The 25,719-nt window shown below is 53.3% G+C and overlaps 2 protein-coding genes across 3 annotated transcripts in view; one reads left to right on the top strand and one right to left on the bottom strand.

The window, feature by feature from the left end:
- The window catches only part of LOC116937533 (septin-4-like), a 69,298-nt gene extending 51,014 nt beyond the window's left edge, over positions 1 to 18,284 (top strand). The window contains exon 10 of one of the 2 annotated variants that reach the window (XM_076064273.1): positions 18,077 to 18,284. In XM_076064273.1, coding sequence (XP_075920388.1) covers positions 18,077 to 18,157 — 81 coding nt within the window. In that variant the 3' untranslated portion in view covers positions 18,158 to 18,284. The remainder of the gene's footprint in view (positions 1 to 18,076) is intronic. The other variant, XM_076064272.1, reaches the window with a different exon arrangement.
- The window catches only part of LOC116958111 (uncharacterized), a 348,130-nt gene that overhangs the window by 311,316 nt on the left and 11,095 nt on the right, over positions 1 to 25,719 (bottom strand). The gene's annotated exons all lie outside the window — the stretch shown is intronic.

The following is a 25,719-nucleotide window of genomic DNA, read 5'->3' as shown; positions in this document are numbered from 1 at the left end:
ATGGGTGACAGTGCTGAGTCTATGACAGTGCTGAGTCTATGGGTGACAGTGCTGAGTCTATGACAGTGCTGAGTCTATGGGTGACAGTGCTGAGTCTATGGGTGACAGTGCTGAGTCTATGACAGTGCTGAGTCTATGGGTGACAGTGCTGAGTCTATGGGTGACAGTGCTGAGTCTATGACAGTGCTGAGTCTATGGGTGACAGTGCTGAGTCTATGAAAGTGCTGAGTCTATGACAGTGCTGAGTCTATGGGTGACAGTGCTGAGTCTATGGGTGACAGTGCTGAGTCTATGGGTGGCAGTGCTGAGTCTATGGGTGACAGTGCTGAGTCTATGGGTGACAGTGCTGAGTCTATGACAGTGCTGAGTCTATGGGTGACAGTGCTGAGTCTATGGGTGACAGTGCTGAGTCTATGACAGTGCTGAGTCTATGGGTGACAGTGCTGAGTCTATGACAGTGCTGAGTCTATGGGTGACAGTGCTGAGTCTATGAAAGTGCTGAGTCTATGACAGTGGTCTATGACAGTGCTGAGTCTATGGGTGACAGTGCTGAGTCTATGGGTGACAGTGCTGAGTCTATGGGTGACAGTGCTGAGTCTATGGGTGACAGTGCTGAGTCTATGGGTGACAGTGCTGAGTCTATGGTGACAGTGCTGAGTCTATGACAGTGCTGAGTCTATGACAGTGCTGAGTCTATGACAGTGCTGAGTTTATGGGTGACAGTGCTGAGTCTATGGGTGACAGTGCTGAGTCTATGGGTGACAGTGCTGAGTCTATGGGTGACAGTGCTGAGTCTATGGGTGACAGTGCTGAGTCTATGGGTGACAGTGCTGAGTCTATGACAGTGCTGAGTCTATGGGTGACAGTGCTGAGTCTATGAGTGACAGTGCTGAGTCTATGGGTGACAGTGCTGAGTCTATGGGTGACAGTGCTGAGTCTATGACAGTGCTGAGTCTATGACAGTGCTGAGTCTATGGGTGACAGTGCTGAGTCTATGGGTGACAGTGCTGAGTCTATGACAGTGCTGAGTCTATGGACAGTGCTGAGTCTATGGGTGACAGTGCTGAGTCTATGGGTGACAGTGCTGAGTCTATGGGTGACAGTGCTGAGTCTATGACAGTGCTGAGTCTATGGCAGTGCTGAGTCTATGACAGTGCTGAGTCTATGGGTGACAGTGCTGAGTCTATGACAGTGCTGAGTCTATGGGTGACAGTGCTGAGTTTATGAGGCAGTGCTGAGTCTATGGGTGACAGTGCTGAGTGTATGGGTGGCAGTGCTGAGTCTATGACAGTGCTGAGTCTATGGGTGACAGTGCTGAGTCTATGGGTGGCAGTGCTGAGTCTATGGGTGACAGTGCTGAGTCTATGGGTGGACAGTGCTGAGTCTATGGGTGACAGTGCTGAGTCTATGGGTGACAGTGCTGAGTCTATGACAGTGCTGAGTCTATGGGTGACAGTGCTGAGTCTATGACAGTGCTGAGTCTATGGGTGACAGTGCTGAGTCTATGGGTGACAGTGCTGAGTCTATGACAGTGCTGAGTCTATGACAGTGCTGAGTCTATGGGTGACAGTGCTGAGTCTATGGGTGACAGTGCTGAGTCTATGGGTGACAGTGCTGAGTCTATGGGTGACAGTGCTGAGTCTATGGCAGTGCTGAGTCTATGACAGTGCTGAGTCTATGGGTGACAGTGCTGAGTCTATGACAGTGCTGAGTCTATGACAGTGCTGAGTCTATTGACAGTGCTGAGTCTATGGGTGACAGTGCTGAGTCTATGGGTGACAGTGCTGAGTCTATGGGTGACAGTGCTGAGTCTATGGGTGACAGTGCTGAGTCTATGGGTGACAGTGCTGAGTCTATGGGTGACAGTGCTGAGTCTATGGGTGACAGTGCTGAGTCTATGGGTGACAGTGCTGAGTCTATGGGTGACAGTGCTGAGTCTATGGGTGACAGTGCTGAGTCTATGACACTGCTGAGTCTGTGACAGTGCTGAGTCTATGGGTGACAGTGCTGAGTCTATGGGTGACAGTGCTGAGTCTATGGTGACAGTGCTGAGTCTATGGGTGACAGTGCTGAGTCTATGGGTGACAGTGCTGAGTCTATGGGTGCAGTGCTGAGTCTATGGGGACGTGCTGAGTCTATTAGGAGACAGTGGGGCTGAGTCTATGGGTGACAAGTGCTGAGTTGGTGACAGTGCTGAGTCTATGACAGTGCTGAGTCTTTGGGTGACATTGCTGAGTCTATGGGTGACAGTGCTGAGTCTATGGGTGACAGTGCTGAGTCTATGACAGTGCTGAGTCTATGGGTGACAGTGCTGAGTCTATGAAAGTGCTGAGTCTATGACAGTGCTGAGTGAGTCTATGGGTGACAGTGCTGAGTCTATGGGTGACAGTGCTGAGTCTATGACAGTGCTGAGTCTATGGGTGACAGTGCTGAGTCTATGGGTGACAGTGCTGAGTCTATGGCAGTGCTGAGTCTATGGGTAACAGTGCTGAGTCTATGGGTGACAGTGCTGAGTCTATGGGTAACAGTGCTGAGTGTATGGGTGACAGTGCTGAGTCTATGACAGTGCTGAGTCTATGGGTGACAGTGCTGAGTCTATGGGTGACAGTGCTGAGTCTATGACAGTGCTGAGTCTATGGGTGACAGTGCTGAGTCTATGGGTGACAGTGCTGAGTCTATGACAGTGCTGAGTCTATGGGTGACAGTGCTGAGTCTATGAAAGTGCTGAGTCTATGACAGTGCTGAGTCTATGGGTGACAGTGCTGAGTCTATGGGTGACAGTGCTGAGTCTATGGGTGACAGTGCTGAGTCTATGGGTGACAGTGCTGAGTCTATGGGTGGCAGTGCTGAGTCTATGGGTGACAGTGCTGAGTCTATGGGTGACAGTGCTGAGTCTATGACAGTGCTGAGTCTATGGGTGACAGTGCTGAGTCTATGACAGTGCTGAGTCTATGGGTGACAGTGCTGAGTCTATGGGTGACAGTGCTGAGTCTATGACAGTGCTGAGTCTATGGGTGACAGTGCTGAGTCTATGGGTGACAGTGCTGAGTCTATGCCAGTGCTGAGTCTATGGGTGACAGTGCTGAGTCTATGAAAGTGCTGAGTCTATGACAGTGCTGAGTCTATGGGTGACAGTGCTGAGTCTATGGGTGACAGTGCTGAGTCTATGGGTGACAGTGCTGAGTCTATGGGTGGCAGTGCTGAGTCTATGGGTGACAGTGCTGAGTCTATGGGTGACAGTGCTGAGTCTATGACAGTGCTGAGTCTATGGGTGACAGTGCTGAGTCTATGGGTGACAGTGCTGAGTCTATGACAGTGCTGAGTCTATGGGTGACAGTGCTGAGTCTATGGGTGACAGTGCTGAGTCTATGACAGTGCTGAGTCTATGGGTGACAGTGCTGAGTCTATGAAAGTGCTGAGTCTATGACAGTGCTGAGTCTATGGGTGACAGTGCTGAGTCTATGGGTGACAGTGCTGAGTCTATGGGTGACAGTGCTGAGTCTATGGGTGGCAGTGCTGAGTCTATGGGTGACAGTGCTGAGTCTATGGGTGACAGTGCTGAGTCTATGACAGTGCTGAGTCTATGGGTGACAGTGCTGAGTCTATGACAGTGCTGAGTGTATGGGTGACAGTGCTGAGTCTATGGGTGACAGTGCTGAGTCTATGACAGTGCTGAGTCTATGACAGTGCTGAGTCTATGGGTGACAGTGCTGAGTCTATGGGTGACAGTGCTGAGTCTATGACAGTGCTGAGTCTATGACAGTGCTGAGTCTATGGGTGACAGTGCTGAGTCTATGACAGTGCTGAGTCTATGGGTGACATTGCTGAGTCTATGGGTGACAGTGCTGAGTCTATGGGTGACAGTGCTGAGTCTATGGGTGACAGTGCTGAGTCTATGACAGTGCTGAGTCTATGGGTGACATTGCTGAGTCTATGGGTGACAGTGCTGAGTCTATGGGTGACAGTGCTGAGTCTATGACAGTGCTGAGTCTATGGGTGACAGTGCTGAGTCTATGAAAGTGCTGAGTCTATGACAGTGCTGAGTCTATGGGTGACAGTGCTGAGTCTATGGGTGACAGTGCTGAGTCTATGGGTGACAGTGCTGAGTCTATGACAGTGCTGAGTCTATGGGTGACAGTGCTGAGTCTATGGGTGACAGTGCTGAGTCTATGGCAGTGCTGAGTCTATGGGTAACAGTGCTGAGTCTATGGGTGACAGTGCTGAGTCTATGGGTAACAGTGCTGAGTGTATGGGTGACAGTGCTGAGTCTATGACAGTGCTGAGTCTATGGGTGACAGTGCTGAGTCTATGGGTGACAGTGCTGAGTCTATGACAGTGCTGAGTCTATGGGTGACAGTGCTGAGTCTATGGGTGACAGTGCTGAGTCTATGACAGTGCTGAGTCTATGGGTGACAGTGCTGAGTCTATGAAAGTGCTGAGTCTATGACAGTGCTGAGTCTATGGGTGACAGTGCTGAGTCTATGGGTGACAGTGCTGAGTCTATGGGTGACAGTGCTGAGTCTATGGGTGGCAGTGCTGAGTCTATGGGTGACAGTGCTGAGTCTATGGGTGACAGTGCTGAGTCTATGACAGTGCTGAGTCTATGGGTGACAGTGCTGAGTCTATGACAGTGCTGAGTCTATGGGTGACAGTGCTGAGTCTATGGGTGACAGTGCTGAGTCTATGACAGTGCTGAGTCTATGGGTGACAGTGCTGAGTCTATGGGTGACAGTGCTGAGTCTATGACAGTGCTGAGTCTATGGGTGACAGTGCTGAGTCTATGGGTGACAGTGCTGAGTCTATGGGTGACAGTGCTGAGTCTATGACAGTGCTGAGTCTATGGGTGACAGTGCTGAGTCTATGAAAGTGCTGAGTCTATGACAGTGCTGAGTCTATGGGTGACAGTGCTGAGTCTATGGGTGACAGTGCTGAGTCTATGGGTGACAGTGCTGAGTCTATGGGTGGCAGTGCTGAGTCTATGGGTGACAGTGCTGAGTCTATGGGTGACAGTGCTGAGTCTATGACAGTGCTGAGTCTATGGGTGACAGTGCTGAGTCTATGGGTGACAGTGCTGAGTCTATGGCAGTGCTGAGTCTATGGGTAACAGTGCTGAGTCTATGGGTGACAGTGCTGAGTCTATGGGTGACAGTGCTGAGTCTATGACAGTGCTGAGTCTATGGGTGACAGTGCTGAGTCTATGGGTGACAGTGCTGAGTCTATGGGTGACAGTGCTGAGTCTATGACAGTGCTGAGTCTTTGGGTGACATTGCTGAGTCTATGGGTGACAGTGCTGAGTCTATGGGTGACAGTGCTGAGTCTATGACAGTGCTGAGTCTATGGGTGACAGTGCTGAGTCTATGAAAGTGCTGAGTCTATGACAGTGCTGAGTCTATGGGTGACAGTGCTGAGTCTATGGGTGACAGTGCTGAGTCTATGGGTGACAGTGCTGAGTCTATGACAGTGCTGAGTCTATGGGTGACAGTGCTGAGTCTATGGGTGACAGTGCTGAGTCTATGGCAGTGCTGAGTCTATGGGTAACAGTGCTGAGTCTATGGGTGACAGTGCTGAGTCTATGGGTAACAGTGCTGAGTGTATGGGTGACAGTGCTGAGTCTATGACAGTGCTGAGTCTATGGGTGACAGTGCTGAGTCTATGGGTGACAGTGCTGAGTCTATGACAGTGCTGAGTCTATGGGTGACAGTGCTGAGTCTATGGGTGACAGTGCTGAGTCTATGACAGTGCTGAGTCTATGGGTGACAGTGCTGAGTCTATGAAAGTGCTGAGTCTATGACAGTGCTGAGTCTATGGGTGACAGTGCTGAGTCTATGGGTGACAGTGCTGAGTCTATGGGTGACAGTGCTGAGTCTATGGGTGGCAGTGCTGAGTCTATGGGTGACAGTGCTGAGTCTATGGGTGACAGTGCTGAGTCTATGACAGTGCTGAGTCTATGGGTGACAGTGCTGAGTCTATGACAGTGCTGAGTCTATGGGTGACAGTGCTGAGTCTATGGGTGACAGTGCTGAGTCTATGACAGTGCTGAGTCTATGGGTGACAGTGCTGAGTCTATGGGTGACAGTGCTGAGTCTATGACAGTGCTGAGTCTATGGGTGACAGTGCTGAGTCTATGAAAGTGCTGAGTCTATGACAGTGCTGAGTCTATGGGTGACAGTGCTGAGTCTATGGGTGACAGTGCTGAGTCTATGGGTGACAGTGCTGAGTCTATGGGTGGCAGTGCTGAGTCTATGGGTGACAGTGCTGAGTCTATGGGTGACAGTGCTGAGTCTATGACAGTGCTGAGTCTATGGGTGACAGTGCTGAGTCTATGGGTGACAGTGCTGAGTCTATGACAGTGCTGAGTCTATGGGTGACAGTGCTGAGTCTATGGGTGACAGTGCTGAGTCTATGACAGTGCTGAGTCTATGGGTGACAGTGCTGAGTCTATGAAAGTGCTGAGTCTATGACAGTGCTGAGTCTATGGGTGACAGTGCTGAGTCTATGGGTGACAGTGCTGAGTCTATGGGTGACAGTGCTGAGTCTATGGGTGGCAGTTCTGAGTCTATGGGTGACAGTGCTGAGTCTATGGGTGACAGTGCTGAGTCTATGACAGTGCTGAGTCTATGGGTGACAGTGCTGAGTCTATGACAGTGCTGAGTCTATGGGTGACAGTGCTGAGTCTATGGGTGACAGTGCTGAGTCTATGACAGTGCTGAGTCTATGACAGTGCTGAGTCTATGGGTGACAGTGCTGAGTCTATGGGTGACAGTGCTGAGTCTATGACAGTGCTGAGTCTATGACAGTGCTGAGTCTATGGGTGACAGTGCTGAGTCTATGACAGTGCTGAGTCTATGGGTGACATTGCTGAGTCTATGGGTGACAGTGCTGAGTCTATGGGTGACAGTGCTGAGTCTATGGGTGACAGTGCTGAGTCTATGACAGTGCTGAGTCTATGGGTGACAGTGCTGAGTCTATGGGTGACAGTGCTGAGTCTATGGGTGACAGTGCTGAGTCTATGACAGTGCTGAGTCTATGGGTGACAGTGCTGAGTCTATGAAAGTGCTGAGTCTATGACAGTGCTGAGTCTATGGGTGACAGTGCTGAGTCTATGGGTGACAGTGCTGAGTCTATGGGTGACAGTGCTGAGTCTATGACAGTGCTGAGTCTATGGGTGACAGTGCTGAGTCTATGGGTGACAGTGCTGAGTCTATGGGTGACAGTGCTGAGTCTATGGGTAACAGTGCTGAGTCTATGGGTGACAGTGCTGAGTCTATGGGTAACAGTGCTGAGTCTATGGGTGACAGTGCTGAGTCTATGGGTGACAGTGCTGAGTCTATGACAGTGCTGAGTCTATGGGTGACAGTGCTGAGTCTATGGGTGACAGTGCTGAGTCTATGACAGTGCTGAGTCTATGGGTGACAGTGCTGAGTCTATGAAAGTGCTGAGTCTATGACAGTGCTGAGTCTATGGGTGACAGTGCTGAGTCTATGGGTGACAGTGCTGAGTCTATGGGTGACAGTGCTGAGTCTATGGGTGGCAGTGCTGAGTCTATGGGTGACAGTGCTGAGTCTATGGGTGACAGTGCTGAGTCTATGACAGTGCTGAGTCTATGGGTGACAGTGCTGAGTCTATGACAGTGCTGAGTCTATGGGTGACAGTGCTGAGTCTATGGGTGACAGTGCTGAGTCTATGACAGTGCTGAGTCTATGGGTGACAGTGCTGAGTCTATGGGTGACAGTGCTGAGTCTATGACAGTGCTGAGTCTATGGGTAACAGTGCTGAGTCTATGAAAGTGCTGAGTCTATGACAGTGCTGAGTCTATGGGTGACAGTGCTGAGTCTATGGGTGACAGTGCTGAGTCTATGGGTGACAGTGCTGAGTCTATGGGTGGCAGTGCTGAGTCTATGGGTGACAGTGCTGAGTCTATGGGTGACAGTGCTGAGTCTATGACAGTGCTGAGTCTATGGGTGACAGTGCTGAGTCTATGGGTGACAGTGCTGAGTCTATGACAGTGCTGAGTCTATGGGTGACAGTGCTGAGTCTATGGGTGACAGTGCTGAGTCTATGACAGTGCTGAGTCTATGGGTGACAGTGCTGAGTCTATGAAAGTGCTGAGTCTATGACAGTGCTGAGTCTATGGGTGACAGTGCTGAGTCTATGGGTGACAGTGCTGAGTCTATGGGTGACAGTGCTGAGTCTATGGGTGGCAGTTCTGAGTCTATGGGTGACAGTGCTGAGTCTATGGGTGACAGTGCTGAGTCTATGACAGTGCTGAGTCTATGGGTGACAGTGCTGAGTCTATGACAGTGCTGAGTCTATGGGTGACAGTGCTGAGTCTATGGGTGACAGTGCTGAGTCTATGACAGTGCTGAGTCTATGACAGTGCTGAGTCTATGGGTGACAGTGCTGAGTCTATGGGTGACAGTGCTGAGTCTATGACAGTGCTGAGTCTATGACAGTGCTGAGTCTATGGGTGACAGTGCTGAGTCTATGGGTGACAGTGCTGAGTCTATGGGTGACAGTGCTGAGTCTATGACAGTGCTGAGTCTATGGCAGTGCTGAGTCTATGACAGTGCTGAGTCTATGGGTGACAGTGCTGAGTCTATGACAGTGCTGAGTCTATGGGTGACAGTGCTGAGTTTATGACAGTGCTGAGTCTATGGGTGACAGTGCTGAGTGTATGGGTGGCAGTGCTGAGTCTATGACAGTGCTGAGTCTATGGGTGATAGTGCTGAGTCTATGGGTGGCAGTGCTGAGTCTATGGGTGACAGTGCTGAGTCTATGGGTGGCAGTGCTGAGTCTATGGGTGACAGTGCTGAGTCTATGGGTGACAGTGCTGAGTCTATGACAGTGCTGAGTCTATGGGTGACAGTGCTGAGTCTATGACAGTGCTGAGTCTATGGGTGACAGTGCTGAGTCTATGGGTGACAGTGCTGAGTCTATGACAGTGCTGAGTCTATGACAGTGCTGAGTCTATGGGTGACAGTGCTGAGTCTATGGGTGACAGTGCTGAGTATATGGGTGACAGTGCTGAGTCTATGACAGTGCTGAGTCTATGGCAGTGCTGAGTCTATGACAGTGCTGAGTCTATGGGTGACAGTGCTGAGTCTATGACAGTGCTGAGTCTATGACAGTGCTGAGTCTATGACAGTGCTGAGTCTATGGGTGACAGTGCTGAGTCTATGGGTGACAGTGCTGAGTCTATGGGTGACAGTGCTGAGTTTATGACAGTGCTGAGTCTATGGGTGACAGTGCTGAGTGTATGGGTGGCAGTGCTGAGTCTATGACAGTGCTGAGTCTATGGGTGATAGTGCTGAGTCTATGGGTGGCAGTGCTGAGTCTATGGGTGACAGTGCTGAGTCTATGGGTGACAGTGCTGAGTCTATGGGTGACAGTGCTGAGTCTATGGGTGACAGTGCTGAGTCTATGGGTGACAGTGCTGAGTCTATGACAGTGCTGAGTCTATGGCAGTGCTGAGTCTATGACAGTGCTGAGTCTATGGGTGACAGTGCTGAGTCTATGACAGTGCTGAGTCTATGGGTGACAGTGCTGAGTTTATGACAGTGCTGAGTCTATGGGTGACAGTGCTGAGTCTATGGGTGGCAGTGCTGAGTCTATGGGTGACAGTGCTGAGTCTATGGGTGACAGTGCTGAGTCTATGGGTGACAGTGCTGAGTGTATGGGTGGCAGTGCTGAGTCTATGACAGTGCTGAGTCTATGGGTGATAGTGCTGAGTCTATGGGTGGCAGTGCTGAGTCTATGGGTGACAGTGCTGAGTCTATGACAGTGCTGAGTCTATGGGTGACAGTGCTGAGTCTATGGGTGACAGTGCTGAGTCTATGGGTGACAGTGCTGAGTCTATGGGTGACAGTGCTGAGTCTATGGGTGATAGTGCTGAGTCTATGGGTGACAGTGCTGAGTCTATGGGTGACAGTGCTGAGTCTATGGGTGACAGTGCTGAGTCTATGACAGTGCTGAGTCTATGGGTGACAGTGCTGAGTCTATGACAGTGCTGAGTCTATGGGTGACAGTGCTGAGTCTATTGGTGACAGTGCTGAGTCTATGACAGTGCTGAGTCTATGGGTGACAGTGCTGAGTCTATGGGTGACAGTGCTGAGTCTATGGGTGACAGTGCTGAGTCTATGGGTGACAGTGCTGAGTCTATGGGTGACAGTGCTGAGTCTATGGGTGACAGTGCTGAGTCTGTGACAGTGTTGAGTCTATGGGTGACAGTGCTGAGTCTATGAAAGTGCTGAGTCTATGACAGTGCTGAGTCTATGGGTGACAGTGCTGAGTCTATGGGTGACAGTGCTGAGTCTATGGGTGACAGTGCTGAGTCTATGGGTGGCAGTGCTGAGTCTATGGGTGACAGTGCTGAGTCTATGGGTGACAGTGCTGAGTCTATGACAGTGCTGAGTCTATGGGTGACAGTGCTGAGTCTATGATAGTGCTGAGTCTATGGGTGACAGTGCTGAGTCTATGGGTGACAGTGCTGAGTCTATGACAGTGCTGAGTCTATGACAGTGCTGAGTCTATGGGTGACAGTGCTGAGTCTATGGGTGACAGTGCTGAGTCTATGACAGTGCTGAGTCTATGGCAGTGCTGAGTCTATGACAGTGCTGAGTCTATGGGTGACAGTGCTGAGTCTATGACAGCGCTGAGTCTATGACAGTGCTGAGTCTATGACAGTGCTGAGTCTATGGGTGATAGTGCTGAGTCTATGACAGTGCTGAGTCTATGGGTGACAGTGCTGAGTTTATGACAGTGCTGAGTCTATGGGTGACAGTGCTGAGTGTATGGGTGGCAGTGCTGAGTCTATGACAGTGCTGAGTCTATGGGTGATAGTGCTGAGTCTATGGGTGGCAGTGCTGAGTCTATGGGTGACAGTGCTGAGTCTATGACAGTGCTGAGTCTATGGGTGATAGTGCTGAGTCTATGGGTGGCAGTGCTGAGTCTATGGGTGACAGTGCTGAGTCTATGGGTGGCAGTGCTGAGTCTATGGGTGACAGTGCTGAGTCTATGGGTGACAGTGCTGAGTCTATGACAGTGCTGAGTCTATGGCAGTGCTGAGTCTATGACAGTGCTGAGTCTATGGGTGACAGTGCTGAGTCTATGACAGTGCTGAGTCTATGACAGTGCTGAGTCTATGACAGTGCTGAGTCTATGGGTGACAGTGCTGAGTTTATGACAGTGCTGAGTCTATGGGTGACAGTGCTGAGTTTATGGGTGGCAGTGCTGAGTCTATGGGTGACAGTGCTGAGTCTATGGGTGGCAGTGCTGAGTCTATGACAGTGCTGAGTCTATGGGTGATAGTGCTGAGTCTATGGGTGGCAGTGCTGAGTCTATGGGTGACAGTGCTGAGTCTGTGGGTAGCATTGCTGAGTCTATGGGTGACAGTGCTGAGTCTATGGGTGATAGTGCTGAGTCTATGGGTGACAGTGCTGAGTCTATGGGTGACAGTGCTGAGTCTATGGGTGACAGTGCTGAGTCTATGACAGTGCTGAGTCTATGGGTGACAGTTCTGAGTCTATGATAGTGATGAGTCTATGGGTGACAGTGCTGAGTCTATGGGTGTCAGTGCTGAGTCTATGGGTGACAGTGCTGAGTCTATGGGTGACAGTGCTGAGTCTATGGGTGACAGTGCTGAGTCAATGGGTGACAGTGCTGAGTCTATGGGTGACAGTGCTGAGTCTATGGGTGACAGTGCTGGGTCTATGGGTGACAGTGCTGAGTCTATGACAGTGCTGAGTCTATGGGTGACAGTGCTGAGTCTATGGGTGCAGTGCTGAGTCTATGGGTGCAGTGCTGAGTCTATGGGTGGCAGTGCTGAGTCTATGGGTGACAGTGCTGAGTCTATGACAGTGCTGAGTCTATGGGTGACAGTGCTGAGTCTATGGGTGCAGTGCTGAGTCTATGGGTGCAGTGCTGAGTCTATGACAGTGCTGAGTCTATGGCAGTGCGGAGTCTATGACAGTGCTGAGTCTATGGGTGACAGTGCTGAGTCTATGACAGTGCTGAGTCTATGACAGTGCTGAGTCTATGACAGTGCTGAGTCTATGGGTGACAGTGCTGAGTTTATGACAGTGCTGAGTCTATGGGTGACAGTGCTGAGTCTATGGGTGGCAGTGCTGAGTCTATGGGTGACAGTGCTGAGTCTATGGGTGGCAGTGCTGAGTCTATGACAGTGCTGAGTCTATGGGTGATAGTGCTGAGTCTATGGGTGGCAGTGCTGAGTCTATGGGTGACAGTGCTGAGTCTATGGGTAGCAGTGCTGAGTCTATGGGTGACAGTGCTGAGTCTATGGGTGATAGTGCTGAGTCTATGGGTGACAGTGCTGAGTCTATGGGTGACAGTGCTGAGTCTATGGGTGACAGTGCTGAGTCTATGACAGTGCTGAGTCTATGGGTGACAGTTCTGAGTCTATGATAGTGCTGAGTCTATGGGTGACAGTGCTGAGTCTATGGGTGTCAGTGCTGAGTCTATGGGTGACAGTGCTGAGTCTATGGGTGACAGTGCTGAGTCTATGGGTGACAGTGCTGAGTCAATGGGTGACAGTGCTGAGTCTATGGGTGACAGTGCTGAGTCTATGGGTGACAGTGCTGAGTCTATGGGTGACAGTGCTGAGTCTATGACAGTGCTGAGTCTATGGGTGACAGTGCTGAGTCTATGGGTGCAGTGCTGAGTCTATGGGTGCAGTGCTGAGTCTATGGGTGGCAGTGCTGAGTCTATGGGTGACAGTGCTGAGTCTATGACAGTGCTGAGTCTATGGGTGACAGTGCTGAGTCTATGGGTGCAGTGCTGAGTCTATGGGTGCAGTGCTGAGTCTATGGGTGGCAGTGCTGAGTCTATGGGTGACAGTGCTGAGTCTATGACAGTGCTGAGTCTATGGGTGACAGTGCTGAGTCTATGACAGTGCTGAGTCTATGACAGTGCTGAGTTTATGGATGACAGTGCTGAGTCTATGGGTGCAGTGCTGAGTCTATGGGTGACAGTGCTGAGTCTATGACAGTGCTGAGTCTATGACAGTGCTGAGTCTATGGGTGACAGTGCTGAGTCTATGACAGTGCTGAGTCTATGGGTGACAGTGCTGAGTCTATGGGTGGCAGTGCTGAGTCTATGGGTGACAGTGCTGAGTCTATGACAGTGCTGAGTCTATGGGTGACAGTGCTGAGTCTATGACAGTGCTGAGTCTATGGGTGACAGTGCTGAGTCTATGATAGTGCTGAGTCTATGGGTGACAGTGCTGAGTCTATGGGTGACAGTGCTGAGTTTATGGGTGTCAGTGCTGAGTCTATGGGTGTCAGTGCTGAGTCTATGGGTGACAGTGCTGAGTCTACGGGTGACAGTGCTGAGTCTATGACAGTGCTGAGTCTATGGGTGACAGTGCTGAGTCTATGGGTGACAGTGCTGAGTCTATGGGTGACAGTGCTGAGTCTATGACAGTGCTGAGTCTATGGGTGACAGTGCTGAGTCTATGGGTGACAGTGCTGAGTCTATGGGTGACAGTGCTGAGTCTATGGGTGCAGTGCTGAGTCTATGGGTGCAGTGCTGAGTCTATGGGTGGCAGTGCTGAGTCTATGGGTGACAGTGCTGAGTCTATGACAGTGCTGAGTCTATGGGTGACAGTGCTGAGTCTATGACAGTGCTGAGTCTATGGGTGACAGTGCTGAGTCTATGGGTGACAGTGCTGAGTCTATGACAGTGCTGAGTCTATGACAGTGCTGAGTCTATGGGTGACAGTGCTGAGTCTATGGGTGCAGTGTTGAGTCTATGGGTGACAGTGCTGAGTCTATGGGTGACAGTGCTGAGTGTATGGGTGGCAGTGCTGAGTCTATGACAGTGCTGAGTCTATGGGTGATAGTGCTGAGTCTATGGGTGGCAGTGCTGAGTCTATGGGTGACAGTGCTGAGTCTATGACAGTGCTGAGTCTATGGGTGACAGTGCTGAGTCTATGGGTGCAGTGTTGAGTCTATGGGTGACAGTTCTGAGTCTATGACAGTGCTGAGTCTATGACAGTGCTGAGTCTATGACAGTGCTGAGTCTATGGGTGACAGTGCTGAGTCTATGACAGTGCTGAGTCTATGGGTGACAGTGCTGAGTCTATGACAGTGCTGAGTCTATGGGTGACAGTGCTGAGTCTATGACAGTGCTGAGTCTATGACAGTGCTGAGTCTATGGGTGACAGTGCTGAGTCTATGACAGTGCTGAGTCTATGGGTGACAGTGCTGAGTCTATGACAGTGCTGAGTCTATGACAGTGCTGAGTCTATGGGTGACAGTGCTGAGTCTTTGACAGTGCTGAGTCTATGGGTGACAGTGCTGAGTCTATGGGTGACAGTGCTGAGTCTATGGGTGACAGTGCTGAGTCTCTGGGTGACAGTGCTGAGTCTATGACAGTGCTGAGTCTATGGGTGACAGTGCTGAGTCTATGGGTGACAGTGCTGAGTCTATGACAGTGCTGAGTCTATGGGTGACAGTGCTGAGTCTATGGGTGACAGTGCTGAGTCTATGGGTGACAGTGCTGAGTCTATGACAGTGCTGAGTCTATGGGTGACAGTGCTGAGTCTATGACAGTGCTGAGTCTATGGGTGACAGTGCTGAGTCTATGGGTGACAGTGCTGAGTCTATGACAGTGCTGAGTCTATGACAGTGCTGAGTCTATGGGTGACAGTGCTGAGTCTATGGGTGCAGTGTTGAGTCTATGGGTGACAGTGCTGAGTCTATGGGTGACAGTGCTGAGTGTATGGGTGGCAGTGCTGAGTCTATGACAGTGCTGAGTCTATGGGTGATAGTGCTGAGTCTATGGGTGGCAGTGCTGAGTCTATGGGTGACAGTGCTGAGTCTATGACAGTGCTGAGTCTATGGGTGACAGTGCTGAGTCTATGGGTGCAGTGTTGAGTCTATGGGTGACAGTTCTGAGTCTATGACAGTGCTGAGTCTATGACAGTGCTGAGTCTATGACAGTGCTGAGTCTATGGGTGACAGTGCTGAGTCTATGACAGTGCTGAGTCTATGGGTGACAGTGCTGAGTCTATGACAGTGCTGAGTCTATGGGTGACAGTGCTGAGTCTATGACAGTGCTGAGTCTATGACAGTGCTGAGTCTATGGGTGACAGTGCTGAGTCTATGACAGTGCTGAGTCTATGGGTGACAGTGCTGAGTCTATGGGTGACAGTGCTGAGTCTATGACAGTGCTGAGTCTATGGGTGACAGTGCTGAGTCTATGGGTGACAGTGCTGAGTCTATGGGTGACAGTGCTGAGTCTATGACAGTGCTGAGTCTATGGGTGACAGTGCTGAGTCTATGACAGTGCTGAGTCTATGGGTGACAGTGCTGAGTCTATGGGTGACAGTGCTGAGTCTATGACAGTGCTGAGTCTATGACAGTGCTGAGTCTATGGGTGACAGTGCTGAGTCTATGGGTGCAGTGTTGAGTCTATGGGTGACAGTGCTGAGTCTATGGGTGACAGTGCTGAGTGTATGGGTGGCAGTGCTGAGTCTATGACAGTGCTGAGTCTATGGGTGATAGTGCTGAGTCTATGGGTGGCAGTGCTGAGTCTATGGGTGACAGTGCTGAGTCTATGACAGTGCTGAGTCTATGGGTGACAGTGCTGAGTCTATGGGTGCAGTGTTGAGTCTATGGGTGACAGTTCTGAGTCTATGACAGTGCTGAGTCTATGACAGTGCTGAGTCTATGACAGTGCTGAGTCTATGGGTGACAGTGCTGAGTCTATGACAGTGCTGAGTCTATGGGTGACAGTGCTGAGTCTATGACAGTGCTGAGTCTATGGGTGACAGTGCTGAGTCTATGACAGTGCTGAGTCTATGACAGTGCTGAGTCTATGGGTGACAGTGCTGAGTCTATGACAGTGCTGAGTCTATGGGTGACAGTGCTGAGTCTATGACAGTGCTGAGTCTATGACAGTGCTGAGTCTATGGGTGACAGTGCTGAGTCTTTGACAGTGCTGAGTCTATGGGTGACAGTGCTGAGTCTATGGGTGACAGTGCTGAGTCTATGGGTGACAGTGCTGAGTCTCTGGGTGACAGTGCTGAGTCTATGACAGTGCTGAGTCTATGGGTGACAGTGCTGAGTCTATGGGTGACAGTGCTGAGTCTATGACAGTGCTGAGTCTATGGGTGACAGTGCTGAGTCTATGGGTGACAGTGCTGAGTCTATGGGTGACAGTGCTGAGTCTATGACAGTGCTGAGTCTATGGGTGACAGTGCTGAGTCTATGGGTGACAGTGCTGAGTCTATGACAGTGCTGAGTCTATGGGTGACAGTGCTGAGTCTATGACAGTGCTGAGTCTATGGGTGACAGTGCTGAGTCTATGGGTGACAGTGCTGAGTCTATGGGTGACAGTGCTGAGTCTATGGGTGACAGTGCTGAGTCTATGGGTGACAGTGCTGAGTCTATGACAGTGCTGAGTCTATGGGTGATAGTGCTGAGTCTATGGGTGGCAGTGCTGAGTCTATGGGTGACAGTGCTGAGTCTATGACAGTGCTGAGTCTATGGGTGACAGTGCTGAGTCTATGGGTGCAGTGTTGAGTCTATGGGTGACAGTTCTGAGTCTATGACAGTGCTGAGTCTATGGGTGACAGTGCTGAGTCTATGGGTGACAGTGCTGAGTCTATGGGTGACAGTGCTGAGTCTATGACAGTGCTGAGTCTATGGGTGACAGTGCTGAGTCTATGGGTGACAGTGCTGAGTCTATGACAGTGCTGAGTCTATGGGTGACAGTGCTGAGTCTATGACAGTGCTGAGTCTATGGGTGACAGTGCTGAGTCTATGGGTGACAGTGCTGAGTCTATGGGTGACAGTGCTGAGTCTATGGGTGACAGTGCTGAGTCTATGGGTGACAGTGCTGAGTCTATGACAGTGCTGAGTCTATGGGTGATAGTGCTGAGTCTATGGGTGGCAGTGCTGAGTCTATGGGTGACAGTGCTGAGTCTATGACAGTGCTGAGTCTATGGGTGACAGTGCTGAGTCTATGGGTGCAGTGTTGAGTCTATGGGTGACAGTTCTGAGTCTATGACAGTGCTGAGTCTATGACAGTGCTGAGTCTATGACAGTGCTGAGTCTATGGGTGACAGTGCTGAGTCTATGACAGTGCTGAGTCTATGGGTGACAGTGCTGAGTCTATGACAGTGCTGAGTCTATGGGTGACAGTGCTGAGTCTATGACAGTGCTGAGTCTATGACAGTGCTGAGTCTATGGGTGACAGTGCTGAGTCTATGACAGTGCTGAGTCTATGGGTGACAGTGCTGAGTCTATGACAGTGCTGAGTCTATGACAGTGCTGAGTCTATGGGTGACAGTGCTGAGTCTTTGACAGTGCTGAGTCTATGGGTGACAGTGCTGAGTCTATGGGTGACAGTGCTGAGTCTATGGGTGACAGTGCTGAGTCTCTGGGTGACAGTGCTGAGTCTATGACAGTGCTGAGTCTATGGGTGACAGTGCTGAGTCTATGGGTGACAGTGCTGAGTCTATGACAGTGCTGAGTCTATGGGTGACAGTGCTGAGTCTATGGGTGACAGTGCTGAGTCTATGGGTGACAGTGCTGAGTCTATGGGTGACAGTGCTGAGTCTATGACAGTGCTGAGTCTATGGGTGACAGTGCTGAGTCTATGGGTGACAGTGCTGAGTCTATGACAGTGCTGAGTCTATGGGTGACAGTGCTGAGTCTATGACAGTGCTGAGTCTATGGGTGACAGTGCTGAGTCTATGGGTGACAGTGCTGAGTCTATGGGTGACAGTGCTGAGTCTATGGGTGACAGTGCTGAGTCTATGGGTGACAGTGCTGAGTCTATGACAGTGCTGAGTCTATGGGTAACAGTGCTGAGTCTATGACAGTGCTGAGTCTATGGGTGACAGTGCTGAGTCTATGACAGTGCTGAGTCTATGGGTGACAGTGCTGAGTCTATGACAGTGCTGAGTCTATGGGTGACAGTGCTGAGTCTATGACAGTGCTGAGTCTATGGGTGACAGTGCTGAGTCTATGGGTGACAGTGCTGAGTCTATGACAGTGCTGAGTCTATGGGTGTGTCTCCCCCCCCGTGTCTCCCCCCCCCCGTGCCCCCCCAGCTAAGGCGCATGCAGGAGATGTTGTCTCAGATGCAGAACCGCATCGACGCGCGGCGTGCGGACCGCTCCGTCGAGCTCTGAACAGCCTCCTGCCTCACTCGCTCAGTCACTCGCTCAGTCACTCGCTCAGTCACTCGCTCAGTCACTCACTCAGTCACTCGCTCAGTCACTCGCTCAGTCACTCACTCGCTCAGTCACTCACTCGCTCAGTCACTCGCTCAGTCACTCACTCGCTCAGTCACTCACTCAGTCACTCAGTCACTCGCTCAGTCACTCGCTCAGTCACTCACTCGCTCAGTCACTCACTCAGTCACTCACTCACTCGCTCAGTCACTCGCTCAGTCACTCGCTCAGTCACTCGCCCAGTCACTCGCTCAGTCACTCGCTCAGTCACTCTCTCAGTCACTCGCTCAGTCACTCACTCAATCCCTCACTTGCTCAGTCACTCACTCACTCGCTCAGTCACTCGCTCAGTCACTCGCCCTGTCACTCGCCCAGTTACTCGCTCAGTCACTCGCTCAGTCACTCAATCAGTCACTCACTCAGTCACTCACAAGTCTACATATCCCTCTGTGTGTGTCTGTATCTGTGTGTGTGTGTGTCTGTGTGTCTCCTGCGTCTCTATGTCTGTGTGTGTGTCTGTATCTGTGTGTGCCGGGAAAGGTCCTGGCAAGGATTATGCAACATCGCCTTGTCAGGCACGCTGAGGAGAGGCTTGTGGAGCCCCAATGCGGTTTCAGGAAAGGGCGGTCCTGCACAGATGCCATATTTTCTGTCCGTCTGCTACAGCAGAGGTGTAGGGAATGCCAACAAGACCTACATCTCTCCTTTATTGACCTGGTCAAGGCCTATGATACCATCAGTAGGCCTGGGCTTTGGGTTGTTCTTCGTGCTTTTGGAGTCCCTGACCCTCTGCTCACGATCATTAAGGTCCTTCATGATGGTGAGCGGGCCCGGGTAAAACTACGTGGCCGGGAGTCAGAGCCATTCCCTGTACACCTTGGGGTGCGACAGGGATGTCCTCTGGCTCCCACATTATTTAACATCTATTTTGACCACGTAGTTCGTGAAGCCTTCAATAGCTGTACCGGGGGAATCTCCATTTGGTACAGATACAATGGGAGGCTGATCGATGCCCGGGACCGGTCAAGGGATGGCTCCCTATTGCTCAACCACGTTATGTATGCCGATGATTTGGTAATAGCTGCTCATTCAGAGGAGGAGTTGGAGACGCTGCTGCTGAGACTGGAGCGTGCCATTAAGAGATGGGGCCTTACCATCAGCCCCACCAAAACTAAGCACCTGCCTGGGTATTTTGTACCATCGGACGCTCCACCCCCACAACTCCCAATCGGTGATGGGGCAGTTGTGGAGCGAGTGGAGAGTTTCCCATACCTGGGCAGTGTGCTTATGATCGGCTCCAGTTTAACGGCAGAGGTCTCACTCCGAATCAGTCAAGCGGCAATATCTTTTCATCGGTTGCGTAACGCTGTGTGGAAGCTACCTGGTCTGTCGCTCCGCACTAAGCTTCAGGTCTTCTCGGCCCCGGTCATTCCCTCCCTTCTCTACGCTTGCGAAACGTGGACCCCCCTAATGGAACATCTTCGCCGGCTAGAAACATTTAGGCTGGCCTGCCTACGATCCATCCTGGGTTTAACCAGACTGGATTGTGTGAGGAGCTCACAAATCCTTGAAAGATCTGGGCAAGGTCCCATCGGTGAGCTCCTCCGGCGGGCAAGGCTGCGATGGCTGGGTCATGTAGCCCGCATTCCCAGCCACCGCATGCCGAAACAGCTTTTGTTCGGCCGGATTGAGGGGGCTAAACGGGTGCGGCACGGGCTAGAGAAGAGATGGAGTGACGTGGTACATGAGGACGTGGAACTGAGTGGACTTGCCGATGACTGGTACCAGCGGTGTCAAGATCGGCCTCTGTAGAGGAGGCTCGTGAAGGACGCTACTGGGCAGTTGGAGGCAGTCGCCCTCCAACAACAACGGAGGGCGGAGGAGCGACGCTCACAACAACGAGCGGAGCCCCGGGTGGCTAAAGCACAGCAAGTTGGCACAGTAGGGGGCACAGGTGGTGCACCAGCCAGTCATCTCAGTCAGTCGACCCGTGGCACCTGCTGGGTCTGCCCCGTGACCTCCTGCCAGCGGGCGTTCCACACTTCACGTGGCCTCAAGGTGCACATAGCCTGGCACAAGCGTCGTGGTGACGTCACAGCCACTTAGTGGCGAATGGCGGTTGTTGTTGTGTGTCTGTGTGTGTGTCTGTATCTGTGTGTCTGTGTGTCAGTGTGTGTGTGTCTGTGTCAGTGTGTGTGTCTGTGTGTGTCTGTGTGTGTGTCAGTGTGTGTGTCTGTGTGTGTGTCACTGTGTGTGTGTCAGTGTGTGTCTGTCTGTGTGTGTGTCTGTCTGTGTGTGTCTGTCTGTGTGTCACTGTGTGTGTGTCTGTGTGTGTCTGTGTGTCTGTGTGTGTCTCTCTCTGTCTCTACACATTCCTCCTCTCTCCCCATCCCTCTCCACATTCCTCATTAATCAGTAGGGATCTCTGAAACCGGTTTATATACCAAACCGGTAACCGGTATTAAAACCGGTTAATTCCAGTTTGCGTCGCATTGTTAATCCGTGGTGTCAAGGTGAAAGCATACTGTACCTACTGTCCACACTGTACACCTCACACTGATACACACATTGACACACACACTGACACACACACACTGACACACACACCGACACACACACACACTGTCACACACACACACACACTGACACATACTGTGTCACACACACACTATGTCACACACACACACACTGACACATACTGACACACACTGACACACACACTGACACACAGTGTCACACACACACTGACACACTGTGTCACACACACACTGACACATACTGACACACACACTGACACATACTGACACACACACTGACACATACTGACACACACACACTGTCACACACACTGTGTCACACACACTGTGCCCTGGAGTGTGACAGTCTATCGATTATCGTCCGGTATCAATACGGGAGGTGGTGGTGATGATGGTGGTGGTGATGATGGTGGTGGTGCTGGTGGTGGTGGTGATGGGGTGGTGTTGGTGGTGATGGTTGTGGTGATGGTGGTGGTGGGGGTGATGGTGCTGGTGGTGGTGCTGGTGGTGGTGATGGGGTGGTGGTGATGGGGTGGTGGTGATGGTTGTGGTGGTGGTGATGGTGGTGGTGATGGTGGTTGTGGTGGTGGTTGTGGTCGTATCGTGCACTGTGGGTATTTAAATAAATAATATTAACCCACGCACACGTGACTCTGTGCCAGGCTAGGTGTACCACGTGACAGACCCTGCAGGTGCCATGGGTTGACTGCGGCTGTGCCAGGCTAGGTGCAGCAGGAGACCACGTGACAGACCCAGCAGGTGCCATAGGTTGACTGCTGCTGTGCCAGGCTAGGTGCAGCAGGTCACGTGACAGACCCAGCAGGTGCCATGGGCTGACTGCTGCTGTGCCAGGCTAGGTGCAGCAGGAGACCACGTGACAGACCCAGTAGGTGCCATGGGTTGACTGCTGCTGTGCCAGGCTAGGTGCAGCAGGAGACCACGTGACAGACCCAGCAGGTGCCATGGGTTGACTGCTACTGTGCCAGGCTAGGTGCAGCAGGAGACCACGTGACAGACCCAGCAGGTGCTATGGGTTGACTGCTGCTGTGCCAGGCTAGGTGCAGGAGTGCGTTAGCAGCTGCACCACCGCTCCCCACACATTTACCACCACCCCATCACCACCATCACCACCATCACCACCATCACCCCATCACCACCACCATCACCACCACCACCATCACCACCACCACCATCACCACCATCACCCATCACCACCACCATCACCACCACCACCATCACCCCCATCACCACCACCACCACCCCCACCACCACCATCACCACCATCACCACCACCATCGCCACCACCACCACCATCACCACCACCATCACCCCCACCACCACCCCCACCACCACCATCACCACCACCATCACCACCACCATCACCCCCACCACCACCATCACCACCACCACCACCACCCCATCACCACCACCACCATCACACCACCACCACCATCATCACCCCCACCCACATCACCACCACCACCACCATCACCCCCACCACCACACCCCACCACCACCACCATCACCACCCCCCCACCACCATCACCACCACCATCACCACCACCCCCACCACCACCACCCCCATCACCACCACCATCACCACCACCACCATCACCACCATCATCACCACCCCCACCACCATCACCACCACCACCATCACCACCACCACCATCACCACCATCATCACCACCCCCACCACCATCACCACCACCACCATCACCACCACCATCACCACCACCACCAGCACCACCACCACCACCCCCATCACCACCACCACCATCACCCCCACCACCACCACCACCATCACCACCACCCCCACCACCACCCCCATCACCATCACCACCACCACCATCACCACCACCATCACCACCACCCCCACCACCACCACCCCATGCACCACCACCATCACCACCACCACCATCACCACCATCATCACCACCCCCACCACCATCACCACCACCACCATCACCACCACCACCATCACCACCACCATCACCACCACCATCACTACCACCACCAGCACCACCACCACCACCCCATCACCACCACCACCATCACCCCCACCACCACCACCACCATCACCACCTACCACCACCTCCCACCACCACCCCCATCACCATCACCACCACCACCATCACCACCACCATCACCACCACCACCACCACCCCCACCACCACCCCCCATCACCATCACCACCCCCATCACCACCCCCCATCACCATCACCACCCCCATCACCACCACCACCATCGCCACCACCATCACCCCCACCACCACCCCCACCACCACCCCCATCACCACCACCACCCCCCACCACCACCATCACCACCACCACCACCACCACCCCCATCACCACCACCACCATCACCACCACCACCATCATCACCCCCACCACCATCACCACCACCACCACCATCACCCCCACCACCACCCCCATCACCACCACCACCATCACCCCCATCACCACCACCATCACCCCCACCACCACCACCACCATCACCCCCACCACCATCACCACCACCACCACCACCACCCCCATCCACCACCACCACCATCACCACCACCACCATCATCACCCCACCACATCACCACCACCCCCACCATCATCACCACCCCCACCACCATCACCACCACCACCATCACCACCACCATCACCACCACCACCAGCATCACCACCACCACCACCCCCATCACCACCACCACCATCACCCCCACCACCACCACCACCACACCACCACCCCCACCACCACCCCCATCACCATCACCACCACCACCATCACCACCACCATCACCACCACCCCCACCACCACCACCCCCATCACCACCACCATCACCACCACCACCATCACCACCATCATCACCACCCCCCACCACCATCACCACCCACCACCATCACCACCACCACCATCACCACACCATCACCACCACCATCACCACCACCACCAGCACCACCACCACCACCCCCATCACCACCACCACCATCACCCCCACCACCACCACCACCATCACCACCACCACCACCCCCACCACCACCCCCCCATCACCATCACCACCACCACCATCACCACCACCATCACCACCACCACCACCACCCCCACCACCACCCCCATCACCATCACCACCCCCATCACCACCCCCATCACCATCACCACCCCCATCACCACCACCACCATCGCCACCACCATCACCCCACCACCACCCCCACCACCACCCCATCACCACCACCACCCCCACCACCACCATCACCACCACCACCACCACCACCCCCCATCACCACCACCACCATCACCACCACCACCATCATCACCCCACCACCATCACCACCACCACCACCATCACCCCCACCACCACCCCCATCACCACCACCACCATCACCCCCATCACCACCACCATCACCCCCACCACCACCACCACCATCCATCCCCCACCACCATCACCACCACCACCACCACCACCCCCATCACCACCACCACCATCACCACCACCACCATCATCACCCCCACCACCATCACCACCACCACCACCATCACCACCACCATCACCCCCACCACCACCATCACCACCACCACCACCACCCCCATCACCACCACCACCATCACCACCACCACCACCATCATCACCCCCACCACCATCACCACCACCACCACCATCACCTCCCCCACCACCACCCCCACCACCACCACCATCACCACCACCCCCACCACCATCACCACCACCATCACCACCACCCCACCACCACCACCCCCCATCACCACCACATCACCACCACCACCATCACCACCATCATCACCACCCCCACCACCATCACCACCACCACCATCACCACCACCCATCACCACCATCATCACCACCCCCACCACCATCACCACCACCACCATCACCACCACCATCACCACCACCACCATCACCACCACCACCACCCCCATCACCACCACCACCATCCATCACCCCCACCACCACCACCACCATCACCACCACCCCCACCACCACCCCCATCACCATCACCACCACCACCATCACCACCACCACCATCACCACCACCATCACCACCACCACCATCACCACCATCATCACCACCCCCACCACCATCACCACCACCACCATCACCACCACCACCATCACCACCACCATCACCACCACCATCACCACCACCACCAGCACCACCACCACCACCCCATCACCACCACCACCATCACCCCCACCACCACCACCACCATCACCACCACCACCACCCCCACCACCACCCCCATCACCATCACCACCACCACCATCACCACCACCATCACCACCACCACCACCACCCCCACCACCACCCCCATCACCATCACCACCCCCCATCACCACCCCCATCACCATCACCACCCCCATCACCACCACCCACCATCGCCACCACCATCACCCCCACCACCACCCCCACCACCACCCCCATCACCACCACCACCCCCACCACCACCATCACCACCACCACCACCACCACCCCCATCACCACCACAACCATCACCACCACCACCATCATCACCCCCACCACCATCACCACCAACCACCACCATCACCCCACCACCACCCCCATCACCACCACCACCATCACCCCATCACCACCACCATCACACCCCCACCACCACCACCACCATCACCCCACCACCATCACCCCCACCACCACCACCACCATCTCCCCCACCACCACCCCACCACCACCACCATCACCACCACCATCACCACCACCACCACATCACCACCATCACCACCACCATCACCACCACCCCCACCACCACCACCCCCATCACACCACCATCACCACCACCACCACCATCAACCACCAATCATCACCACCACCACTCACCCACCATCACCACCACCACCATCACCACCACCACCATCACCACCACCATCACACCATCACCACCACCATCACCACCACCACCATCACCATCACCATCACCACCACCACCACCACACACCCATCACCAACCACACCATCACCCCAC

This window comes from Petromyzon marinus, unplaced genomic scaffold (genome assembly GCF_048934315.1).
Source record: "Petromyzon marinus isolate PM22_M1 ecotype Great Lakes invasive population unplaced genomic scaffold, UKy_Petmar_22M1.pri1.0 PM_Scaffold_37, whole genome shotgun sequence".
In the NCBI taxonomy this organism is placed as follows: Eukaryota; Metazoa; Chordata; class Hyperoartia; order Petromyzontiformes; family Petromyzontidae; genus Petromyzon; species Petromyzon marinus.
This window is presented reverse-complemented; position numbering and strand designations above follow the sequence as displayed.